The sequence below is a fragment of the Mustela erminea genome, chromosome 17, assembly GCF_009829155.1.
Source record: "Mustela erminea isolate mMusErm1 chromosome 17, mMusErm1.Pri, whole genome shotgun sequence".
NCBI lineage: Eukaryota > Metazoa > Chordata > Mammalia > Carnivora > Mustelidae > Mustela > Mustela erminea.
The window spans coordinates 64,000,002-64,021,896 of record NC_045630.1 but is presented as its reverse complement, the minus strand read 5'-3'; the positions used below and the strand labels follow the sequence as shown (position 1 = coordinate 64,021,896).

The 21,895-nt window shown below is 42.3% G+C and overlaps 1 protein-coding gene across 3 annotated transcripts in view; it reads left to right on the top strand.

The window, feature by feature from the left end:
- Positions 1-21,895, top strand: part of DDR2 (discoidin domain receptor tyrosine kinase 2) — a 150,673-nt gene that overhangs the window by 77,898 nt on the left and 50,880 nt on the right. For 2 of the 3 annotated variants that reach the window (XM_032317313.1, XM_032317315.1), the window contains one exon: positions 11,502-11,610. In XM_032317313.1, coding sequence (XP_032173204.1) covers positions 11,502-11,610 — 109 coding nt within the window. Of the gene's footprint in view, positions 1-1,320; positions 1,479-11,501; positions 11,611-21,895 lie in introns of all 3 variants that reach the window. The other variant, XM_032317314.1, reaches the window with a different exon arrangement.

Below are 21,895 nucleotides of genomic sequence, written 5' to 3'. Positions count from 1 at the left end.
GCAGGGACCTATCTAAACGAAGAACCAGGGATTGCCGGAGCTCAGTGAGGCCAGGTGAGCTGCCCCAGGACTCAGCAGCCCGGGGTACTGGGTCACAGGTCTTTCTGCGTCTGGAAAAGGCTTTGCCTTCACTATGAATTTCTTCTCCTTCTTCCTCCTGCTAATCGCGAGAAGGCATTAGATCGGATGTCCTGAGCGCTTCTGATCTAGACCGTGACACAGATGGTGCCGCACAGTCAGGGTTCTTTGCTCTATTCTGTCCCTGGGGAGGGGGGAGTGTCTTCGATGGCAGGGACGTCACTCAGCATCGTCTCCCCTCCAGAGAGCACAGCTACCTGGCTTTCTCCTCACGTCAGGGACAGAGGTTGTCCTGTTGTTTCCAATTTATAACCCAGGGAGTGAGGAGTAGCGGGGCAGCGACGTGTGCTTCTAACCAAGGCAGCGGGACCCTGGCTCGCCGTCCTGCCGCCTCTGGGCTGGGAGGGTCACCTCGGGTCCTGCATGTGACTGCTCACAGATGCAGCCATTCGGGGCCTCTGGCTGAGCACTGCTGGCTGCACTTTGAGAAGCACGAGCCTGGGCTTCCCAGGGGCAGGACGCGAGTGAGGAAGACTTCAGTAAATCTTTGGGACCCAGACAACCGGGGCTGGCTGGTGTGTCCGTGGACACGGGCGCACGCGCACGCGCGCGCGCGTGTGTGTGTGTGTTTGGGGGCCCATCTCTTGCCAAAACCAGGCTCATTTCTGCATATTTGTTTGCTGAGTATTAAACACTCCGAAGATTACTCTTGCGATTTGTTGAATCTGAAATGAAAATGAGTCAGCACAGAGGAAAAACAAGCCCGAAGACCCCGAATGGCCCCTGAATGAAAATATACAGCCCTGAAGCGAGTGGGTTTCTCCCCCCTCCCCCCCTCCCCGCCCCCAGGTCCGAATCTTACACACACAGACGCCGGTACCAGGCACAGCTGTGTGCACCAGGCCTCCTGCGTCTGCTCCGGCCTGACCTGGGGACTTTATCTCTGTGCCCTTCCCACCCCTGCCTGTCCGAGCCCCTCCCTTTCCTGCTGGAAAGGCCTGTCCTTAGGTGGAGGGGCGCAGGCTGGAGGCTCTAGATAATTTTCTGGGAGGGCAGGCACTTCCTCTCAGACCTTATCACAGGCTCAGCAGGAAGATGTCCGCAGGAAATCTGTGACTTTTTATTCCTCCCGCCACTCCAAGGGGTGGTCATCTCACGTTGCCTCTAGCTTTTGGATCTGGGAAGACACTATCTGGGGAGAGGCCCGTCTGCCAAAGCAGATGCTCCTCGCTTCCGACCCAGGCCGTGTTCCCGCAAACTCTGTTATGAACTGGATTGAAGTTGTACGGAATCATGTTTTGAATGTACCAGAGGGATTTGCCGTTCGAGGGAACCCAGCCCTGTAGAAAGTGGAGAGCTATTCTGTAAGGTGGAGCCTCAGCCAGCGACTTCTGAGCTCAGTAAGTAGTCGGAACATTGCTGTGTGCTGAATGGTAGCTTCATCCTACGTGGTGGAAACTTGTTATTCAAAGCTATAACAGTGTGGTGCAAAGAATTATTCTGTAATGTGGATAACATTTCATGACTGATGAGCTTGGCAAGTTTAGGCACTTCTTAAAGTGGGGTGTACCTCTAGTGCTGCTTCAGAGAAAAAGATGGTTTGTGCTAATATTCAGACTTGGGGGAAGAAGGTAGCTTGACTGTCTGAAAGTTAGGGTCCCTCCAAAGGCGCTTGGAAGGAACAGAGGCGCTCAAAGTTTCCATCCAGTTAGGGCAAGAGGTCCCAAGGGTTGCCTGCTCTCACTAACTTGCCACAGAGTGCAAATGATGGTGCTTCCCCCTCCCCCCAATAAATGAAATTACCTATGCTAGCTACATTTCTAAAATTATTTCTCTTTATGTCTCAAGATGTGTCATATCTATCTGTCACCGATCTATCATCTATCTATCATGTGTATTGAATTCCATAGTAAAAGAAGGGACAAGCCATAGGGCTCATGTTTCAGAGCCCTGAAAGGCTGTTGCTTGATCTGTACGGAGTAAGAGACTTGACCTTACCACTCAGCCTTCCTCACTCAGCAGCCCACAGGCATTTCAGACCCCTCTCCTCTGTGCTCTCTCCTCGCGTACCACCATGTTTGGACCCTAGAATAGAGCCTGTTACTAGGGATACAGTCTGACTTTTCAAGGTGGCTGGAGAAGAGGACTGTGTTTGTCCCGGGGTGTGTCTGACCCGGAGCTGTGGGTGAGCGGGGACTGACCAGCGGCAAGCCCTCCCTGGGTGCACAAACTCTCTGTGGGACAGGATCGTGTCAGGCAGAATGTGCTGAAGACTTGCTTTTTCACCATGTGACCCTGACTATGTTTCAGAAAGAGGCTTTTGGAAGTTCACGCAATTAGTGAGATAGCTTGTAAGAAGCTTGACCTTCTAGATTCTCGTGTGTTTTATTCTTGCTGATTTCTAGTCATGGCTGCTATACTTCCATTCACCTTCCACTTACTTCCCGGTTGTCCTGATGGCTTTGCCCACAGCCTGTGCAGATTCAGGTGTGGGCAGACCTGACACGGAGAGCCAACTGTCTCCCATCAGGCCTGGGGAGTCCTGAGCCATGGCTCCCTCTGGAGGCAGTCTGGAGTGTTCATCCCGCTTGGCTAGGGGAGGGGGTTTTGACTGGGAGGAGGGAAGTGCGTTCTTCATTAGAAGGGACACATTCTCTCTGAGCTACATATCCATTGATATTCTTTGGAAAATACTGGGCCATGAGTGGGTGAAGTGACTCAGGTCCTTACTTTCCTACTTTATAAAGGGAGATGGTAATCTTTCTCCACAGGGTTATTGTAAGGCTCAGTAATAATGATGCATTTATTAGCACCTACTGAAGTGCAAGAGTTCTAAAAACACCAAGTAAGGTATAAGCAGCAATTCTCAACAGGTTTTTTGGTTTTTTTTTTTTTTTTTTGCTTCTGCTTTATTCATGTGCAAGATATACTGATCAAGAATTCTGCTCCTTGCCACAAATGATCGGTCAGACACAAGATGATTTCCCCACCTACCTCGGACCTCCAGGATATACATGGTTGGTTGGAAAGCACCCTCCAAATTCTGATAGACTGCCCCCGGGAAATTGCTTTTTGTCAGAAAAAACAATATATAAGACATTAAAAAGGAGCATGTTTTCCATGTTAAGAATCAAAACATGACCAAAAAGGCTAGAGTTTTCTTTTGATCACCATTCCCAGTCTCCTCTGCCAAGATATCCAGTCATTGAGAGACCTACTGTTATCAGTACTGTCTCCTGAGGGGCCTCACTCTGTCTCTAGTTACCTCTTATTTGAGCACTGGAGTGAGCACAAGAGTGAAGCTTGTTATTAGCATGGGGTTTATCCTCCTAGAGCTTTTGTGTATATATAAATGTGTATGAGTATGTATGTGTGCGCTTACCCATAAAGATACACAGTGTGCTTTATGTAAATCTTGTAACCTGTTGGTTCATCCAAAAACATGTCGTGAACACGTAACCATGTAATTACTGCCTATATTCTCTAGGATTTTGATAGAATTCTGTCTCACGTTGAGGTCTTTAATCCATTTCGAGTTTATCTTTGTGTATGGTATAAGAGAATGGTTGAGTTTCATTCTTCTACACATAGCTGTCCAATTTTCCCAGCACCATTTATTAAAGAGACTGTCTTTTTTCCAGTGTACATTCTTTCCTGCTTTGTCGAAGATGAGTTGACCATAGAGTTGAGGGTCCATATCTGGTTTCTCTAATGTGTTCCAATGGTCTATGTGTCTGTTTCTGTGCCAGTACCATGCTGTCTTGGCGATCACAGCTTTGTAGTAAAGCTTGAAATCAGGCAATGTGATGCCCCCAGTTTTGTTTTTCTTTTCAACATTTCCTTAGCAATCTGGGGTCTCTTCTGGTTCCATACAAATGTTAGGATTGTTTGTTCCAGCTCTTTGAAAAATGCTGGTGAAATTTTGATCGGGATGACATTGAAAGTATAGATGGTATAGGCAGTATAGACATTTTAACAATGTTTTTTCTTCTAATCCATGAGCATGGAATGGTCTTTCATCTTTTTGTGTCTTCTTCAATTTCTTTCAGAGTGTTCTGTAGTTCCTCGAGTACAGATCCTTTAAGTCTTTGGTTAGGTTTATTCCCAGGTATCTTATGGTTCTTGATGCTATAGTAAATGAAATCAATTCTCTAATTTCCCTTTCTGTATTTTCATTGTTAGTGTGTTAAGAAGCAACTGATTTCTGTACATTGATTTTGTATCCTGCCACATTACTGAATTGCTATATGAGTTCTAGTAGTTTGGGGGTGGAGTCTTTTGGATTTTCCATATAAAGTATCATGTCGTCTGGGAAGAGAGAGAGTTTGACTTCTTCTTTGCCAATTTGAACACCTTTTATTTCTTTTTGTTGTCTGATTGCTGTTGCTAGGACTTCTAGAACTATGTTGAACAACAGTGGCAAGAGTGGACATCCTTTGGAAATAGAGGGTATCATGCTTAGCGAAATAAGTCAATGGGAGAAAGACAACTATCATATGATCTCTTTGATATGGGGAATTGGAGATGCAACGTGGGAGGTTTGGGGAGTAGGAAAAGAATAAATGAAACAAGATGGGATCAGGAGGGAGACAAATCATAAGAGACTCTTAATCTCACAAAACAAACTGAGGGTTGCCGGGGTGGGAGTGGTAGGGAGAGGGGGGTGGGGTTATGGACATTGGGGAGGGTATGTGCTATGATGAGTGCTGTGAAGTGTGTAAACCTAGCGATTCATAGACCTGTACCCCTAGGACTAATAATACATTATATGTTTTAAAAAATTAAAAAATTATTAAAAAAAAAGAATGGACATCCTTGTCATGTTCCTGATCTCAAAGGGAAGGCTGTCAGCTTTTCCCTATTGAGGATGATATTCGCTGGTTTTTCATGGATAGATTGTATGAAGTTGAGGAGTGTCCCCTCTATCCCTATACTTTGAATTGTTTTAATCAGGAATGGATGCTGTATCTTGTCAAATGCTTTTTCTGCATCAATTGAGAGAACCATATAGTTCTTTTCTCTTCTCTTATTGATTTGTTCTATCACATTGATGAATGTGGATGCCAAGATTCTCAACAAGATCCTAGCTAATAGGATCCAACAGTACATTAAAAAGATTATCCACCATGACCAGGTTATTCATGGGATGCAAGGGTGGTTCAACATTCACTAACCATGAAATTATACAGATCATGCTTTTAGAGTCTTGGATAGTATTTCACAGTAGAAATATATCATAGTCTCTAGCATTCTCCTATTCATAGAAATTTCCCCAAGTTTTTATTATTTAAAAAAAAATTGTGTCAATGTTGTCTTCACATCCTTGAGAACACATTTCTCTCTCTCTCTCTCTCTCTCTCTCTCTTTGATACTAGCCCTCCTGACAGGTGTGGGATGATACCTCATTGTGGTTTTTATTTGTATTTCCCTGATGATTAGTGCTGTTATGCTTTTTTTTTTCTTTTGGTCATATAGCTGTTGGCCATTTGTCTTCCTTGCAGAGATGTCTACTCAAGTCCTTAACCCATTTTAAAATTTGGTTATTAATCCCTTACCAGATGTATGGTTTAAAAATTTTTTCTTCCATTGTAAAGGTTGCCTTTCACTCCATTGAAGGTTTCCTTTGCTGCGCAGAAGCTTCTTAGTTTGGTGTACTCTTGCTTGCTTATTTTTGTTGTTGTTGCCTGTGCTTTTGGTGTCATATCTGTGAATCATTGCCAAGACCAATGTCATGAAGCTTTTCTTCCCATGTTTTCTCCCAGGAGTTTTAAAGTTTCAGAGCTTACCTGCAACTCTTCAATCCATTTTGAGTTGATCTTTGTGTGTGGTGTAAGATAATGGCCCAATTCCATTCCTTTACATGTGGTATCTGCTTTTCTTAATACCATTTTTTGAAGACACTATCCTTTCCCCAGTGTGTATTCATGGCACCCTTCTTGAAGATAAGTTGTCTACAGCCATTATGGAAACCAGTATGGAATTTCCTTTAAAAATTTAAAAATAGAACTACCGTATAATTCAGCAATCCTACTTCTGGCTATTTTTTCAGAAGAATTGAAATCATGATCTTGAAGAGGCATTAGCAATCCCACATTCATTGTGGTACTGTTCACAATAGCTAAGATGTGGAGACAATCTAGGTATCTACCCATACATGAGTGAATAAAAAATGTGGCATAAACACACAATGGAATATCACTCAGCCTTTAAAAAGGACATTCTTTATTATACAACAACACTGATAAACCTTTAGGACATTATGTTAAATGAAATAAACCAGTCACAGAAGGACAAATACTGCATAATTCCACTATAGTAAGGATCTAAAATAGTCAAATTTGGGACACCTGGGTGGCTCAGTTGATTGGGCGGCTGCCTTCGGCTTGGGTCATGAACCCGGTGTCCTGGGATTGGGTCCCGCATCACGCTCCTTGCTCGGCGGGGAGACTGCTTCTCTCTCTGTCTGTGCTTGCCACTCTGTTTGCGTGTGCTTGCTCTCGCTCTCTCTCTCTCTGGCAAATAAATAAATTTTTAAAAATATATAAAAAATAAAATAAAATAAAATAAAATAGTCAAATTTATCTAATGGAAGAGTGGAATGGTGGCTACCAGGGAAATGGGGAGCTACTAATCAATAGACATAAAATTAAGATTAAATAAGATGAATAAATTCTAGAAATCTGATGTACAACTTTGTACCTACACTCAATATAATATACTGAATGCTAAAACCTTTTAAGAATAGATCTCATGTTTAGTATTCTTACCACAATGAAATAAAGTAAAATTTTAAAAATATTGCAAAGCACTTCTTTGTGCATACCTCATTGTGCAGATACTTAAGTCTTTAACTAATGATAAGTGGAATATATGGATCATAGGATATTACTTTGTTACAAAATGTCAAATATCAATGTTAGCCTGTTGCTTGTCTGTTAAGCATATGATGCTTTCAGTCTCAAAGACCTGTAACATTTTGATGGAGATTTTTATCTTTCTTTTTTGGTTTTTGGATTTTGTTTTCTGTCTCATTTGTGCAGACCTTCCTTACAAATGTTTCTAACAAATGCTCCTATACTTTCTTGAACTACTTTGAGAGTTCTACTTCTATATTATGGGCTTTCTCTTTTCTGTATGAGTTATGGATATATCTTTACTTGTTTCCGAGTTAAAATGAACTGTTCCACTGATTTTAAATACCCCTTGTATAGTAGGTTCCCATTTACATGTGAATCTTTTCTGGGTCCCTATTCTCTTTGTTGTTCTCTTTATGTATTTCTGTGCCAATCCCACACTCAGGGCTGTCCCGGCCACCTTATCTGAAGTAGCCCTCCTTCACTCTCTACCACCTAACCCCACTGTATTTTCTTCATGGCACACACATCTCTTTAGAATTCTTATTTATTTACTTGTTTGCTTGTAGATTACGTGCTCCATGAGGACAGCTCCAAACTGCCTTTTTTAGCACGTGGAGTAGCACCCATAGACATTTAGAGAATAGTTACTGGAGGAGGAATGAAAGAACACCTTCGACTAGGGATATTTGCAGTTTGAGCTTTATTTTCAAAACTTCAATAAATTGTCAAAGGAATTTGTACTATTGACCAAAAAAATGGATACAGAAGGGCCTTTCTACCTCCCTGAAGTTCTTCCATGTATGTTTGTGGGTTCTGTTCACATGTCATATGGTTTAAATATGGAACCCTTGGAAAAACTCACTCAAGGGGGCAGAAAAGGGTGATGTATGCTTATCGTAAACCTTGGGTGCACTTCCTTTTAGAGAATGGAATTTAGTGTGGCTGGATGTAGTCACTGAATAACATGGTTCAAGGCAATCATTAATTCACGCTGCAAATATTTATCCAGCACCCTGGTGGGTGTTGGAAAAGCAATGGCGAGCAGAATAAACATGGAACTTACGACGGGGAGGGATGGAGAAGAACCCTAATGAGACATGACAGCAATGAACACACAATTAGAGGCTAGGATCATTTCTATGCAGAAAAATGATAAGAAGATTTTAGTGCATGTAACAAGAGGGCCAGAGAGGCCATGGAGGAAGTGACTATTGAACAGAGGTTTGATCCAGATGAAGAGAGCGTGAAGCGTTTTGGCAGAGGTCCTGCGGCATGTAGCTCTGGTGATGTTGGCAGAGGCCAGATCAAAGGAGAGTGCAGCATGATGACAAAGACAAAACAAACAACAGAACCTGTGTGGATATGGGAGTAATGCAAACCCTGGGTTCACATGAGTTTTGGCACCTGTCAACTGTGTAACCAGATCAGTTTTAACTTCTTCCTCCTCAGTTACCTTGCTGATGAAAACTAACCTCATTGGGTCACTGTGCATATTACATGAGAGTCTTCGGCACAGGTTAGAGATCTGTGATGTGGTTAGAGCACTTTGTTCTTCTGTGTTTGTTAGCTGCCAACGCCTCACTTTACAGCAAGCAAAGCAGAAATGATCACTTGTTTTGTAGATTCACAGCCTGAAACCAAGGAACAGTTTCCAAAAGGAAATACAGTCTAATTTTTTTGAGCATCCCATGAGTTCTGCTTCATTCAGTTAAAAACCATTTTTGAGTACCTGCTTTGTACAAAATAGAAAGTACTCTTTTGGAGATAGAAGAATGAGCTGTTTTGAAGGTAATGACTCCATGGATCACTTTGTAACTGTGTTATAGAGGACATAATAGAGGCAAAATTGGTGTGCATTTTGGCGAAGGGAGTGAGGTGTAAGAGACAGTCCTCGTAGAAGGAAATCCTGGGGAAGGTTCTAAAGGGGAGGAAAGTTATGGCCCACAACTCCTGAGAAAGGTGCCATAAGAGAGAATTGTAGGACTCCTCTACAAAGGGAGAAGGTGGTTAGCTAAGGCAGGGTTTGCACGGCCAAATGGTTGCCTGTAAGGAGCTTGGGTCCTTGTGGAAGGACATCATGGATCATGGCCATGGGCAGTGCTGGTTTACAGCCATGACCAATGTCTCCAAGATGTGCCCATGTGTTTCTTTCTCTGGGCATATTAGTCTGGGGACTCATTTATGGAAACACAGTGTTCCTGCTGCTGACAGTGATGCGGCACACCAAGACACATATTTTAGCCCATCCAAATCATGCCATGAAACCATGCTTATCATCCTTCTGAGGTCTGTGGATCACCCACCCCTTATCTTCACCATTAGCCGACTTTGGTCTTGTGTGTTTGATTACTTTTTGTTCAATCCTTTTTGGGCATCTGAACATCTGCCTTTTTTTTTTTTTTTTTACCACTTTTTTTGAGGAGAGCAGGTCTGAGTTCTGCCTAGAAAACATCATAGAAAGCTTCTGTTTCACCAAAAGGCGTCTTGGCTCCATTAGCATATTATTTACTCTATTCCCATTACAGCCCATTATAATCCTACTCAGCCTTCAAGACCCTGATCAGATCAGATTTCTCCATGAAATCAACCCAGTTGAATGGAATTTTGTCTCCCTTTATAATTATGCATTATTTATAATAGTAGATCCAATGTTTGGTTGATGATTAGTGTTACCTGGTGGAAACTTTTGAATAAAATTTTTATTCTAGAACAGTTTTATACTTACAGAATCAATACAAAGATAGTGCCTGGAATTCCTGCCTACCCAATACCAAGTTTCTCCTATTATTAACATCTTACATTAGTACAGTACCTTTGCTACAGTGAAAGAGCCAATGTTGATATACTATTATTAACTTTTTTTTTTTTTTTTTTGTCAGAGAGAGTGAGCACAGGCAGACAGAGGGGCAGGCAGTGGCAGAGGGAGAAGCAGGCTTCTTGCTGAGCAAGGAGCCCAATGTGGGACTCGATCCCAGGATGCTGGGATCATGACCTGAGCCGAAGGCAGCCGCTTAACCACTGAGCCACTCAGGCGTCCCTATTATTAACTATTATTAACTAAAATCTATACTTCATTCACATGTCCTCAGTTTTCCCCTGATGTCCTTTATCTGTTCAATGATCATCACCCAAGATGCCCTTACATGTGTTGTTATGTCTCCTTAGGCTCCCTTAGCTGGGACAGTTTCTTGGGACTTTCTTGTCTCTTGTGATCTTGACAGGTTGGGGGATGACTCAATAGGAATTCTGTAGAGTGTCCCTAAATTGGGATGGGTCTGATGTTTTTCTCATGATTATACAGAGGTAATGAGTTTTTAGCAGGAAGACCATGGAGGCTAAGTGCCGTTCTCATCATATCATATCATATCATATCAAGGAGATGTAGTATCAATACGACTTATCAAAGGTGAGATTAACCTCAATCACCTGGCTTGAGGTAGTGTTCATCAAGTTTCTCTACTGAAAAATTCACTGAAAAGGCCACTGTGTGCCATTCACCCTAAGGGGTGAGGTTATTTGCCGCCTCTTTAAGAGCAGAGTGTCTGCATAAATCATTTAGAATTCTTTTGAATGGGAAATTTTTCTTTTCTCCCCCATCTGTTTATTCAATCACTTATTTATATCAACATGGACTTGCAGATATTTATCTTATTATACCTTGAGTTATAGTCCAATGGTACTTGGTTTATTTTGTCACATTATTTCAGCTTTGGCCACTGGGAACTCTTTCAAGTGTTTCCTGTGTCCCTTTGGTACATCCCAATCATTTTTGGGGTATATACTTTCTCAATTTCTGTCACTAAAAGATTCTGTATGTGTTATGACCCAGGGGTCAGATCAGCCACTTCTCCAGGGAGCTTTGATTCCATTTACTGGAAAATAGTATTCAAAACCAAGATGGCGGCACCAGACTTATTTGTTGCTATTGTGGTATCTGGCTTCTAGCCCCTCTAGAGACACATGTGTATATACTAACCTGTAATTATGCTATATCTTTAAATGCTCCATATGTAACTGTATGTATCTCTATTAAGCCAAACTTGAGTTCAAACTAATGTCTCAACTCTAAGCCCTTACCACATAGGTCATTTGGGGAAATTTAAAGATAGAGAATCCCAGGCACCTCCCACTCCAGAACCAGTAAATCAGGATAAATACTTACATTAGATCTTTTGAAAGGCAAACACATTAACATCACTGACTATTTTTCTTGGTTTAATATTGGAATGAGTATCAAAGTTATGAAAACTTCATGAATTTAAGTTTTAGTTTATCACCATTCATAATTTGGATAAGTATGTATCTTAGCAAAACTTTGTTACCTGCCTATAATTTTTATAATTTTAATTCCATGATCTAATAAGAGTTTGGAAATTCTTACATTATGTGATCATTGAATGTCCCACCTGATTCTCAGTCTATGATTTGAAGTCCCAGATACAGAAATAAAGACTCTAAGAACAACAAATATAATCATGCAAATTGTATTCATCAATGTTGATAGTATTTATCTCCCTCATTTCCTCTCCTTTCTCTTGTTTTCTCACCTTTTTTGGTGGGCTCCAGGCTCCAGTTCCAGCACCATCTTCTGAGCTGACCCCCGTTCCCAGGATGCCCTTGGTGCTGCTCCTGCTGCTGCCCCTCTTGAGTTCTGCGAAAGCTCAGGTTAATCCAGGTAAGACAGCCATTGCTCAGCCACATGCTAGAAGACCAGCTGGATATTCAAGTCAATCAGTGTTCATCTTGGGAAAGGCCCTGCCAAGGGTATCCACAGGGATTTTTTTTCCCCCTCCCCTTTCTTTCATCTCTTTTCTTTTCTTTTCTTTTCTTTTCTTTTCTTTTCTTTTCTTTTCTCTTTCTTTCTTTCTTTCTTTCTTTCTTTCTTTCTTTCTTTCTTTCTTCTTCTCTCTCTCTTTCCTTCCTTTCTTCCTTTCTTTCTTTCTCTCTTTCCTCCCCCTTTCCTTTCCTTCTTTTTCCTTCCTTCCTTCCTCTCTCTCCCTCCCTTCCTTCCCTTTCCTTCCTTCCCTCATGTCTTTCTTTTCTTTTCCTTCCTTCCTTCCCTTTTTTCCTTCCTTCCTCCATCCCTCCCTTCCTCCTTTACTCCCTTCCTTCCTTTTACTTTCAAGATGAAACATGTCCAAAGCAGAATCAGAAACCAAAGTCCTGTATCTGTATAACATCTTAACTATTGTGAAAGGGCTCCTGATATCAAGTAGAGTGGAGTGAATGGGAATTAAAAAAAAAAAAAAAAAAAGGAAATGGAAGAAGTAGCCATTTGCTTCGGCATCTTCTAGGAAATAGAAGGAGAGAACTTTATAGGTGCCTTCTAGAACCTCTGTAGGTTGGGTTTCCAGTTATTTTTCACTGGTTCAGGCCTGTGTTTTATTGGATGTCATGTTGTGCTTTTGGGACCCTGGTCTTGCAGGATCTTGGCAGTCTCTCCTAGCCAGTGTGGCCATACTCAAAAATAGATGTGTGAAGAGAAATCTTTTTGTTTTCCCCAATTTTTAAAAATTAGATGTCTATTTTAACTTTACATTGATGTAAGTGATTTTATCACTTGTCTATTACACAACAGTGCCTCTTAACAACCTGTGTAGTGCTGGTGATTTAGTCTGGGCTTGGTTGAACTATTGTTCTGATCTCTGGGTTCATGCACATATCTGGGAATCGGCTGGTTATTGGTTCATCTAGGATGCCCTTGGCTCCGACGACTGGGCATGTTGGCAGTGCTCTTCTCCAGCAGACTACCATGGGTATGTTTTCATGGAAATTGCACAGGAACAAGAGCGGAAGCAGAAACATGTGGCATTTTTCAGGATTTCATTGGTGTGGCCACGCCCAGAGTCAGAGTGGGCAGGCATAAAGAGTTACCTGGGGAAGATCTGGGTATAGGGAAGGGGGACGGACTGCTGTCCATTTTTCATGTACACACAAATGTAAATATAGGAAAATACCCATAGTGTAAGTGCTCAGTGGGATGAATTTTACACATGGAATACATCCATCAGCAGGATCCAGGTTAAGAAACAGAATTTCACCAGACTTCAGAGGCTCTCCTCCTTTCTAGCCACTTCTCCCCACCCTCACCCCAAGCTAATTGTTATCCTGCTTTCTAACAATATAGGTTAATTTTGTCTGTTTTTGTACTTTGTGTAAGTGGAAGCAGATGATGCCTAAATGTGCTTTTGTGTCTGGCTTCTTTCATTCAGTGTGGTGTTGGTGATGGTCTTCTGTAGGGTTGCTTAGAATTGGCAGCTGTGGTGTTGGTGATGGTCTTCTGTAGGGTTGCATGGAATCGGCAGCTATTTGTTTTCATTATATAACATTACTTTGTGTGACTGTTTTATTTATCCAGTCTTCTGTGGTTGGGAATTGGGATCGTTTCCAGTTTGCATTCATTATGAGTAAATCTGCCATAATCATTCTCGTAAAGGTCTTTGGTTGAAGTATGTGCGCAGCCTTTTGGGGGTAGACCCCTAGAAGTGGAATTGCTGGGTTATATGTCATATGCAATATGCTTTTCTACATACTGCCAAAGAGTTTTCCATAGGGCTTTCACCCATTTGCCCCTCCACAGTCGTGTTGGAGAGTTCCAGTCACTGCGTGCTATATTTGGATTTTTTAGAACGTTTTATTTTGTCCTTTTCCTATAACATGAGGGTACATTGTGAACATTCTCATCCTCTTCCCCTCACAAGAATTCCCTCTTCATGGGATATTCTTCATACCTGAAAAGGAAGATCAAAGATTTATTGGTTTAATAAACGCACTCTCTTACTACTTTCTTGTAATGATCTTTCTTGGTACATCTGAACTCAGATCTGAACTCGGCCTTACCATTCTTTCATTTTTCACCTCTGTGTTCCTTTGTGCCCTGTTGAAGTGTGGTTGCCTCCTGCTCCATGTAACAAGCCCAATGTCACCTGCCTGATTGGCTCTCCAAGGAAGAGTCGCTATATGTGCGCATAATGGTAGAAAGTTTTGGTGCCAGACACATTCACAGAGACTGGAATGACATGAGGGCATTTCCATGGATACACCTAAAGAGATAGCCATCTGTTTGGAGAACACTGCTGTAGCCCTCTGACAGGAAATGAGCTGTTTGAAGACAGCAAACAGTTATCTTTAGAGCATTTTCTTCCTATGCCTGCTTTCAACTATTTCTGTTGGCTCTTTCTACCACAGAAAAAAGAAATAAAGTTCTTGACTTGCAAAGGTCTTTATAGAAATATAACATGTTTGAGTTGAAGAACTAATCCTTCTCTTGTCCATGCCTTCTATTTTATCAAGGTAAGCTGGAGACAAGCAGTAGGAAAATGTAATCCATGTTAAAGGCTATGGTCACAAGGCTTGAGGTTCATAGAGTCCTAGGGCATGCACACTGATGAACACAGGGTAGGTAGGTATATAATAATACATGTGTTTATGGATTTCTGGATGACTTTCTAGAAGTCCTTATTGATGTCTCTTCAAAGATGGAAATTCTTGGCCAGCTAAGTTTTCTCCCTAGGTTGGTCACATGGTGTAAGTAGATGGCAACTTGGACTTAAGTCAGGAGAACTGGGTCATAAACAGATCTGCTATAGAGCCAATTGTTAAAATATTGACACATATTTTAATAGATTATTTTATATAAAATATTGGCTGGCAAATAGTAACTGGATTAAGCATCAGACTTAACCAATAATATAATTAATCTCAAACAAGCTCATTCATTTAAGCCCACTTTGGAGACTTCATCATGACTGCTGGCATCACCATGGAGGCTGAGGAGTGGTGCTAGGGTGATAATGGGTAGTAGGTTGTGACATGATGGCGGGGGGCTGTCAGCCTCCTGCTGTACAGCACCAGAGCTCTGACAATGGCAGCAAAGTAGGTGATGGGGCAGGTGGCCATGGTGGCATTTCTGGTAGTGGCAGTGTTGAAGGTACCATTGTAGGCAGTAGAGGCTGGGTCCCCATGGGAAATGCTGAGCTGTAGGCCCACAACCCGGTTCTAAAGTGTGGGCAGTGTGCTGAGCCATCTTCTAGTTCTAACAGTGCAGCAGGAACCAGGTCCCGATGACTATTGATTCCATTGGGAAGCCACTGAAAAAGTCTGAGGCAGTTTCCTCTCTCAAAATCCTGGCTCAGGTGTATCAGTTAGCTGAGGCATCTCAACCATGACAAACAATCATACCAACACTTTCTGAAAAGCATTTCTACAAATCAACAGATGACTTGGATGTTATTAGGACATTCTGGTGAATGATTTGTAGCTCACTTAGAAAATACTATTTAATGCACTTAATAAGCTATTTTGAGGAAAAACCTGGTTAGGATCCTGGCTTGGTCTTAAATCAGCTATATGACACATAGCATACCATTGTACTTCTCTTCATACTTCCTTAATCCTTTCACCTGTAATGAGATAAAGTTGGATTAGAGGATCTGTGAGAGCCTTTCTGTCAGAAACTTACCATGCTTTTATTGTGTGGGAGCTTTAGTGCCTGTATTGGAAGATGTGGATGGGCTTTGGGCTTGGAAGCAGGTGCTCTGATCTTGCATGGCTGTCCTTTGTAAGAAAATCCACTTGTCCCCAACTTCCTGGCACCTCTCAGACTCAGGGATTTAAAATCTGAACTTCAAGACAACCTTGCCTTGGAGGTGAAGCACAAAGAAGATAGCTGATAAAAATGTATTAAAATATAAACTGTAATATTTATATTAATAATATTTATATTATTTATATTATAATTATATTAATTATAATATAATATATTATGTTTATATTAAAACCCTCATGACAGGTTGGGTACAGAAAACCTGCCCCAGTCTACCCTGCAGGAGTTTCATAGTACTAGAAGCCTTTTGCAGGGCTTTTATTCTCTGGAGGTGGGTCCAAGAAGAAGTCTTTCAAGAAGAGGGAATAGCGTACACAGTGGCTGGAAGGCAAGGAGAGGTACACATGGGGTGCCTAGTGGAGGGTACTGAGTGAGGGACCCAAAGGGAAGCTTTTCTATCCCTCTTGCAGGTCCTTGGGTCAAGTTTCCCCTCCTTCCCAGCTTGGGCTGGGCTACAGGACTTAAGTGGAGAGCTTGGGAGTACCTCCAGGAGATAGGGAAGTCTTTGGCCCTTCGCAATGAAGCATAATACTCTGGGCTGGAGGGGTTGTTTGATCAGCCACCAAGGTCAGACTCCTCCAGGCTTCTCCTTCTCCTTCGATGATCAGAATCTTGTGGATTTCTAGGTAGGAGGGTGGGTAGAAGTGACCTGATTGCCTTGGACACAGAGCCTGTGGGTCTGAGGTCCTAAAGACCCACCCTACCAACCAGATAATTGCTGTATGTGAAGAGCACAGGGGTGATTGGTCCCAACCTCTGACTTGGCCTGTGACAACTGCTTTTATTTGGAAAAGGGAGAAACAGCTCTTTTCCCTAACAGACCACCCTGGCACTAGGGCTCCATGGTGTGGAGCCAGGGCAGGGCAGAGCTGGGGCTTCCTGTTTCCATTCCACACTTTCCCCTCATAGGAAGCAGGCAACTTACTAGCAGTTCAGAGCCCTGGGGTAGGAGAATCCTCCTTCGGTGTCTAGAATGTTCTACTTTCAGGGGAGGGGCAAAGACTTTAGCGGGTTGGGATTTTGGGAGCAGGAATTCTTCTCCTATAGATTCCACATTTGTTTTAGGTTCATCACTGTGGTTTTATTATTTCCAGCATCCCTCCTACCTTCCAGTGAGTTCTTCAGGTCCAGGCAACTAGCATCCTAGGCTATTTGTATTGCAATAGACCATAATAATATCCAAGTCCCTCTTCCTCATTTTATAGTTAAAGGAAGTGGTGTCAAAGGGGGTGAGTGGTTTGTCCATGAGCACACATCTAGCTAACTGTAAAGCAGGAACCCATGACTCCCGTCTCCTGGCCCCAAGTTCGTTCCACTAAAACCACCCAGCCCCGTGAGGGAACCAGTAAGGAAAGGACCTTTCATGGTTTCCTTTTTGTGATTGCCAGTGTGTGTTCATGGGGGTGAGAGGTTACTGGTGTTGGAGGTACCACCTGAAGTGGAAGAATAGAAGAAGACTAACAGGATCATACAGGGCTCCTTCTGGGAGTCTTGGTCTCATTCACATGCCCGGCAAGCAAGGCTGGAGCTAGAAGCCCTTCAGGACTAACTCAGCTTCAAAAAGAAACTGAAGCACTAGAAATGCACTGGCTCCCTTCTGCACAGGTTCTCCCCTTCTCCTCACCCCCTTGTCTCCCACCGAAGCTGATACATGTTAAGTTACGTACACACATTTCCAAATTGGAGAATCATTTTTGCTTCCTTGGGTTCTCATCATTCATGTCCCCAGAGACATGTGAGAGGGTTTGTGGGGCCTCATCTAATGAGACTGTAGTACTAGTTTCAGGTTTCTGAAACCAGACCTGAGGTACTAGTGCTGTGCCTGTGTGTGTGGGTGTGTGTATATGTGTGTGTGTGTGAGAGAGAGAGAGAGATTGGTTGCTTGCTTTATTCTGCTTGAGCAGAGCCCTAGAGGGAGATAAAAAGGCTAGGAAGAGACCTCCCTGCTTGCATTTCTCTTAAGCAAGCAATGCCTGATGCTGCCCAGATTGGCTCTTTCTTGCTTGTGTGTTTGTTTGTCAAGTCTAGCTTAAGGGTGGCCTTTGATATCCTTCCTGCCAGTAAAAGGATCTTTCTCTGGGGACAACAGAGACTCATCTGCCCCTCAAATATCCTTGGTTGTGCCAAATAGGAAAAAGAGAACACAGAGTCCAAAGGAGAGTACCAACTAATATCCAGTGAGCACTTACTGTAGTCCTGGTGCCATTCTAAGTGGGTGTCAGCAAATTTAATCTTCATAATAATTTATGGTATATAATCTTAGGTAGTATTATTATTCCAGTTTTAGAAAGGAGAAACTGAGGCCCAGACACGTTAGGTAACTCATTCAAGATTACAGAGCTAGCTAAGGGGCAGAGTGAGGATATAGCCCAAGCGTACTCTTGACCTCTGTGCTTTACTGCCTCCTGGAGTGTCAGACTTCACAGAATATTCATACGCTACCCAACTAGGTCAGGTCTCCAGTGTCCTGTTGGTTGAAATACTGAAGGTGTGAGCATGAGCTGGACATGAAGGCATTTGTGAGGCTAGGTGAAAAGAGGAAAGGAGAACATTTGAGCTTAAGGAAAGGCACAGAGCACAAATAGAAAAGTAAGAATATGGAGATGTTTGTCATCGAGTGCTCATGAGGGCAAAAGTGAGGTTAGGGTGGTACCCAGAGCAGCAACCCCATAATTGTGGGATCCTCAGTATGTGACAGGTGCTTTCTGATTACAGGCTTTGTCTTTACCCTGTGATAACAAAATGCTATGCCATGTCCGTCCTCCCAGGATGCAGGTTCTTTCCACTACCCACCCCCAACAGTTAGATTCCTTATTTTACATTTTAATAAATTTATATCCCCTTCACCTATTTCTCCCACCTTCTACCCCATGCCTCAGGCAACCACCAATCTGTTCTCTATATCCGTGAGCTTGTTTTTTTTGTTTATTTGTTTTTTGTTTTTTTTTTAGATTCTGCATATAAGAGATCATAGAGTATTTGTCTCTCTCTGTCTGGCTTATTTCACTTTGTGTAATGCCCTCTAGTTTTATTCATGTTGTCACAAATGGCAGAATTTCCTTCTTTCTCATAACTATGATTCTGTTGTGTGATATATCATAATTTCTTCATCCATTCACCCATTGATAGACACTTTGGTTGTTTCTGTATCTCTTATAAATAATGCCACAGTAAACATGGGGGTGCATACTCACTAGTTCAAAAAGATTTTTGAATTAGTGTTTTCACTGTCTTCAGATTGTCCAAAAGTAGAATTTCTGGGTCACATGATACTCCTTTTTTTTTTTTTTAAGATTTTATTTATTTATTTGAGAGAAAGAGTGCATGCGTGAGAAAGCAAGCAGGAGGCAGTGCAGAGTTACATGAGGAGAGAGCAGAGGGAGAGGGAGAAGCAGGTGCCCCTCTGAGGGGGGAGCCTGACCTGAGGCTTGATCCTAGGACCCTGGGATCATGACATGAGCTGAAGGAAGATACTTAACCAACTGAGCACCAGGAGCTCCCATGGTAGTTCTTTTTTTTTTTTTTTAAGATTTTATTTACTTATTTGAGAGAGCATGAGGAAGCATGGGGAACAACAGAGGGAGAGGGAGAAATAGATTTCCCAGAGAGCAGGAAGCTGGATGCAGCGCTCAGTCCCAGGACCCTGAGATCATAACCTGAGCTGAAGGCAGATGCTTAACAGACTGAACTACCCTGGTGTCCCCATAGCAGTTCTATTCTTAATCTTTTGAGGGAACTCCACATTTGGTTCCTTTGTTGTAAATCAACTGACCATGTATATGTGGATCTATTTCTAAGCTCTTTATTCCATTGATCTATATGTCTTTTTATGCCAATACTGTTTTAATTACTATAGCTACAATTTGTAATGTATCTTGCAGATGAGGAGCATGATGCCTTCAGCTTTGTTTTTTTTTTCTCAAGGTCACTTTGACTATTCAGAGCCTTTTGTGGTTTCATACAAGTCTTAGGATTATTTATTCTATCTCTTTGAAAAACAAAGGGGATTTGGGATTTTGATAGGGAGTGCATTGAATCTGTAGATTTCTTTGGGTAATATGGACATTTCAACAATATTGATTCTTTCATCCAAAAGCATGGAATATATTTCTATTTATTTGTATCTTCTTTGATTTCTTTTATTAATGTCTTATAGTTTTTGGTATACAGGTCTCTCACCTGCTTGTTTAAATGGTTTCTAGGTATTTGATTATTTTTATATAATTATAAAGGGATTATTTTCTTTATTTCTCTTTCTGATACTTCATTTTTAGTGTATAGAAATGCAATGGATTTTTTTATGTATTGATTTTATATCCTGTAACCAGGAAGAAGATTCCTGTTACTCTCATGTTTTTTTAAAGGCTTTATTTACTTATTTGAAAGAGAGAGAGCATGAGCACAGGGAAGGACAGAGAGCGAAGATCTCAAGCAGACTCTGCATTGAGCATGGAGCCCAACATGGGCTTGATCTCACAACTCTGAGATCATGCATGACCTGAGCTGAAATCAAGAGTTAGATGCTTAACCAACTGAGCCACTCAGGTGCCCCTTGCTATGGTATTTCAACAAATCTGAGACCAAGATGTTCTAAGACATAGATGGGCAGTAAGCCCTCCTGAGTCCTCTGTCTAGATTGTTCCCCAGATTGGTGGCTCCTCTTGACCCTGAGGCTTCATGACAGATAGTGTGCAGAGTGAGTGCTGACACAGAGTGTTATGCTGATGTGGTTGATGAATAGACCATGGCAATGGAATCAGGAGACCTAGAGTTGGGTCCAGCTCTGTCACTATCTAGTTTTGTGACTTCAGGTGAAACTCTGTATCTCACTTTGCTCACTTATAAAATGGGCAGAATTAACTCCACTCTCTACGCTTCACATGGCTACTCTAGGGGGCCCAAATGAGATAAGTGAAGTTAATGGGCTCTGGAAAGTTATATGCAAATATTGAGGGTTGTGATTTGTTACTTTTGGAAGAAAAGGAAAATAAAATAAACCAAATACCATAAAACAATGGCTTCTATTTAGCAGATGATGGGGGAGGAAAGAGAAAAAGAGTTCATTAGTGACCATTATGGTCCATTGTGGTTTCCAAGAAAGACTCAAGTTACCTTTGGGAATTGGGGATTCTAACAACCCTGAATTCTGGCCATCAAACTCCAAGGGAACACAGGGCCCTGTACCCAGCCGAGCTTATCCATGGCAGTGTATTTTTCTGGGGGAGAATAGTGCGATTGTTGACTTAGCTTTTGGTCCTAGCCAGCAGGCCTCTGAAGAGCATGGATGTGGCAAGATAGGCCTCCCAGCAATTTTTGTGGTTTGGATGCGTACACAGTAAAGTAAAGTAAAAGTTAAGACATTCAAAACAGTGAGGTTGGGGCGCCTGGGTGGCTCAGTCATTAAGTTTCTGCCTTTGGCTCAGGTCATGATCCCAGGTTCCTGGGATCCATTCCCACATCAGGCCCCCTGCTCAGCAGGAAGCCTGCTTCTCCCTCTCCCCCTCCCCCTGCTTGTATTCCTCCTCCCACTGTCTCTCTCTCTCTCTCTGTCAAATAAATAAAATCTTAAAACAAAATAAAACAAAACAAACAACAACAACAACAAAAAAAACCAACGAGGTTTTGGGGGGCTTAAGTAGGAGGTGATGAGTTGTTTAAAAATATGCAATTCCTCCCCACCCCTGCGTGTCACAGATGTTATGACTTTGGTCTTCGTTTTATTTGGGATGGCAATGATCTCTTACGTATTCACAAGCAACACCAATCACAGTCCTTGGCTTATGCAGGCAATCAACAGAAACTTGAGGAGTAAGGAGAAGGCGGGAAGGAAGGAAGTCAAGGGTACCCCAGGCTTTTCTCTATTTTTCTGCAAAAAAAAAAAAAAAAAAAAGTCCAAATTATGCCATTTGAGACTTGATTTCACAAAGATATGAGGAACCTGAGAAGGAGTTCATTGGAAGATCATTTCTTTGAAGGACAGGGATGCTAAGTACAGAGGGAGTGAGCCAGAGGTAGGATGAGGGACCAAAGCTCTAGCTCTAGCTGCTAGGGGTCAGCCTCCTGGTAGCAGAGGTCCAGCCTCTGGTATCAGGGGTCCAGCCTTTTGGTATCTGAGGGCCGGGGGAGCTACAGCCTATGCAGAGAGAGAGCAGCCCCTATGCCTTTCCCCAAATGCTAACAGTCTCCCTGCTTTGGCCTAGCAGCAGAGCATTTTAGTGCTTGTAAATGGAGGGAAACGTGCTTTAATTTACCCAAATATGTGTAAAGCTCTTACTTTTGGCATTATGGGAGAGGAATTCAGTCTTTTGGGTGCCATAGCCTTTATTCAAGATATCAGGCCAAGCAATGAATTGTA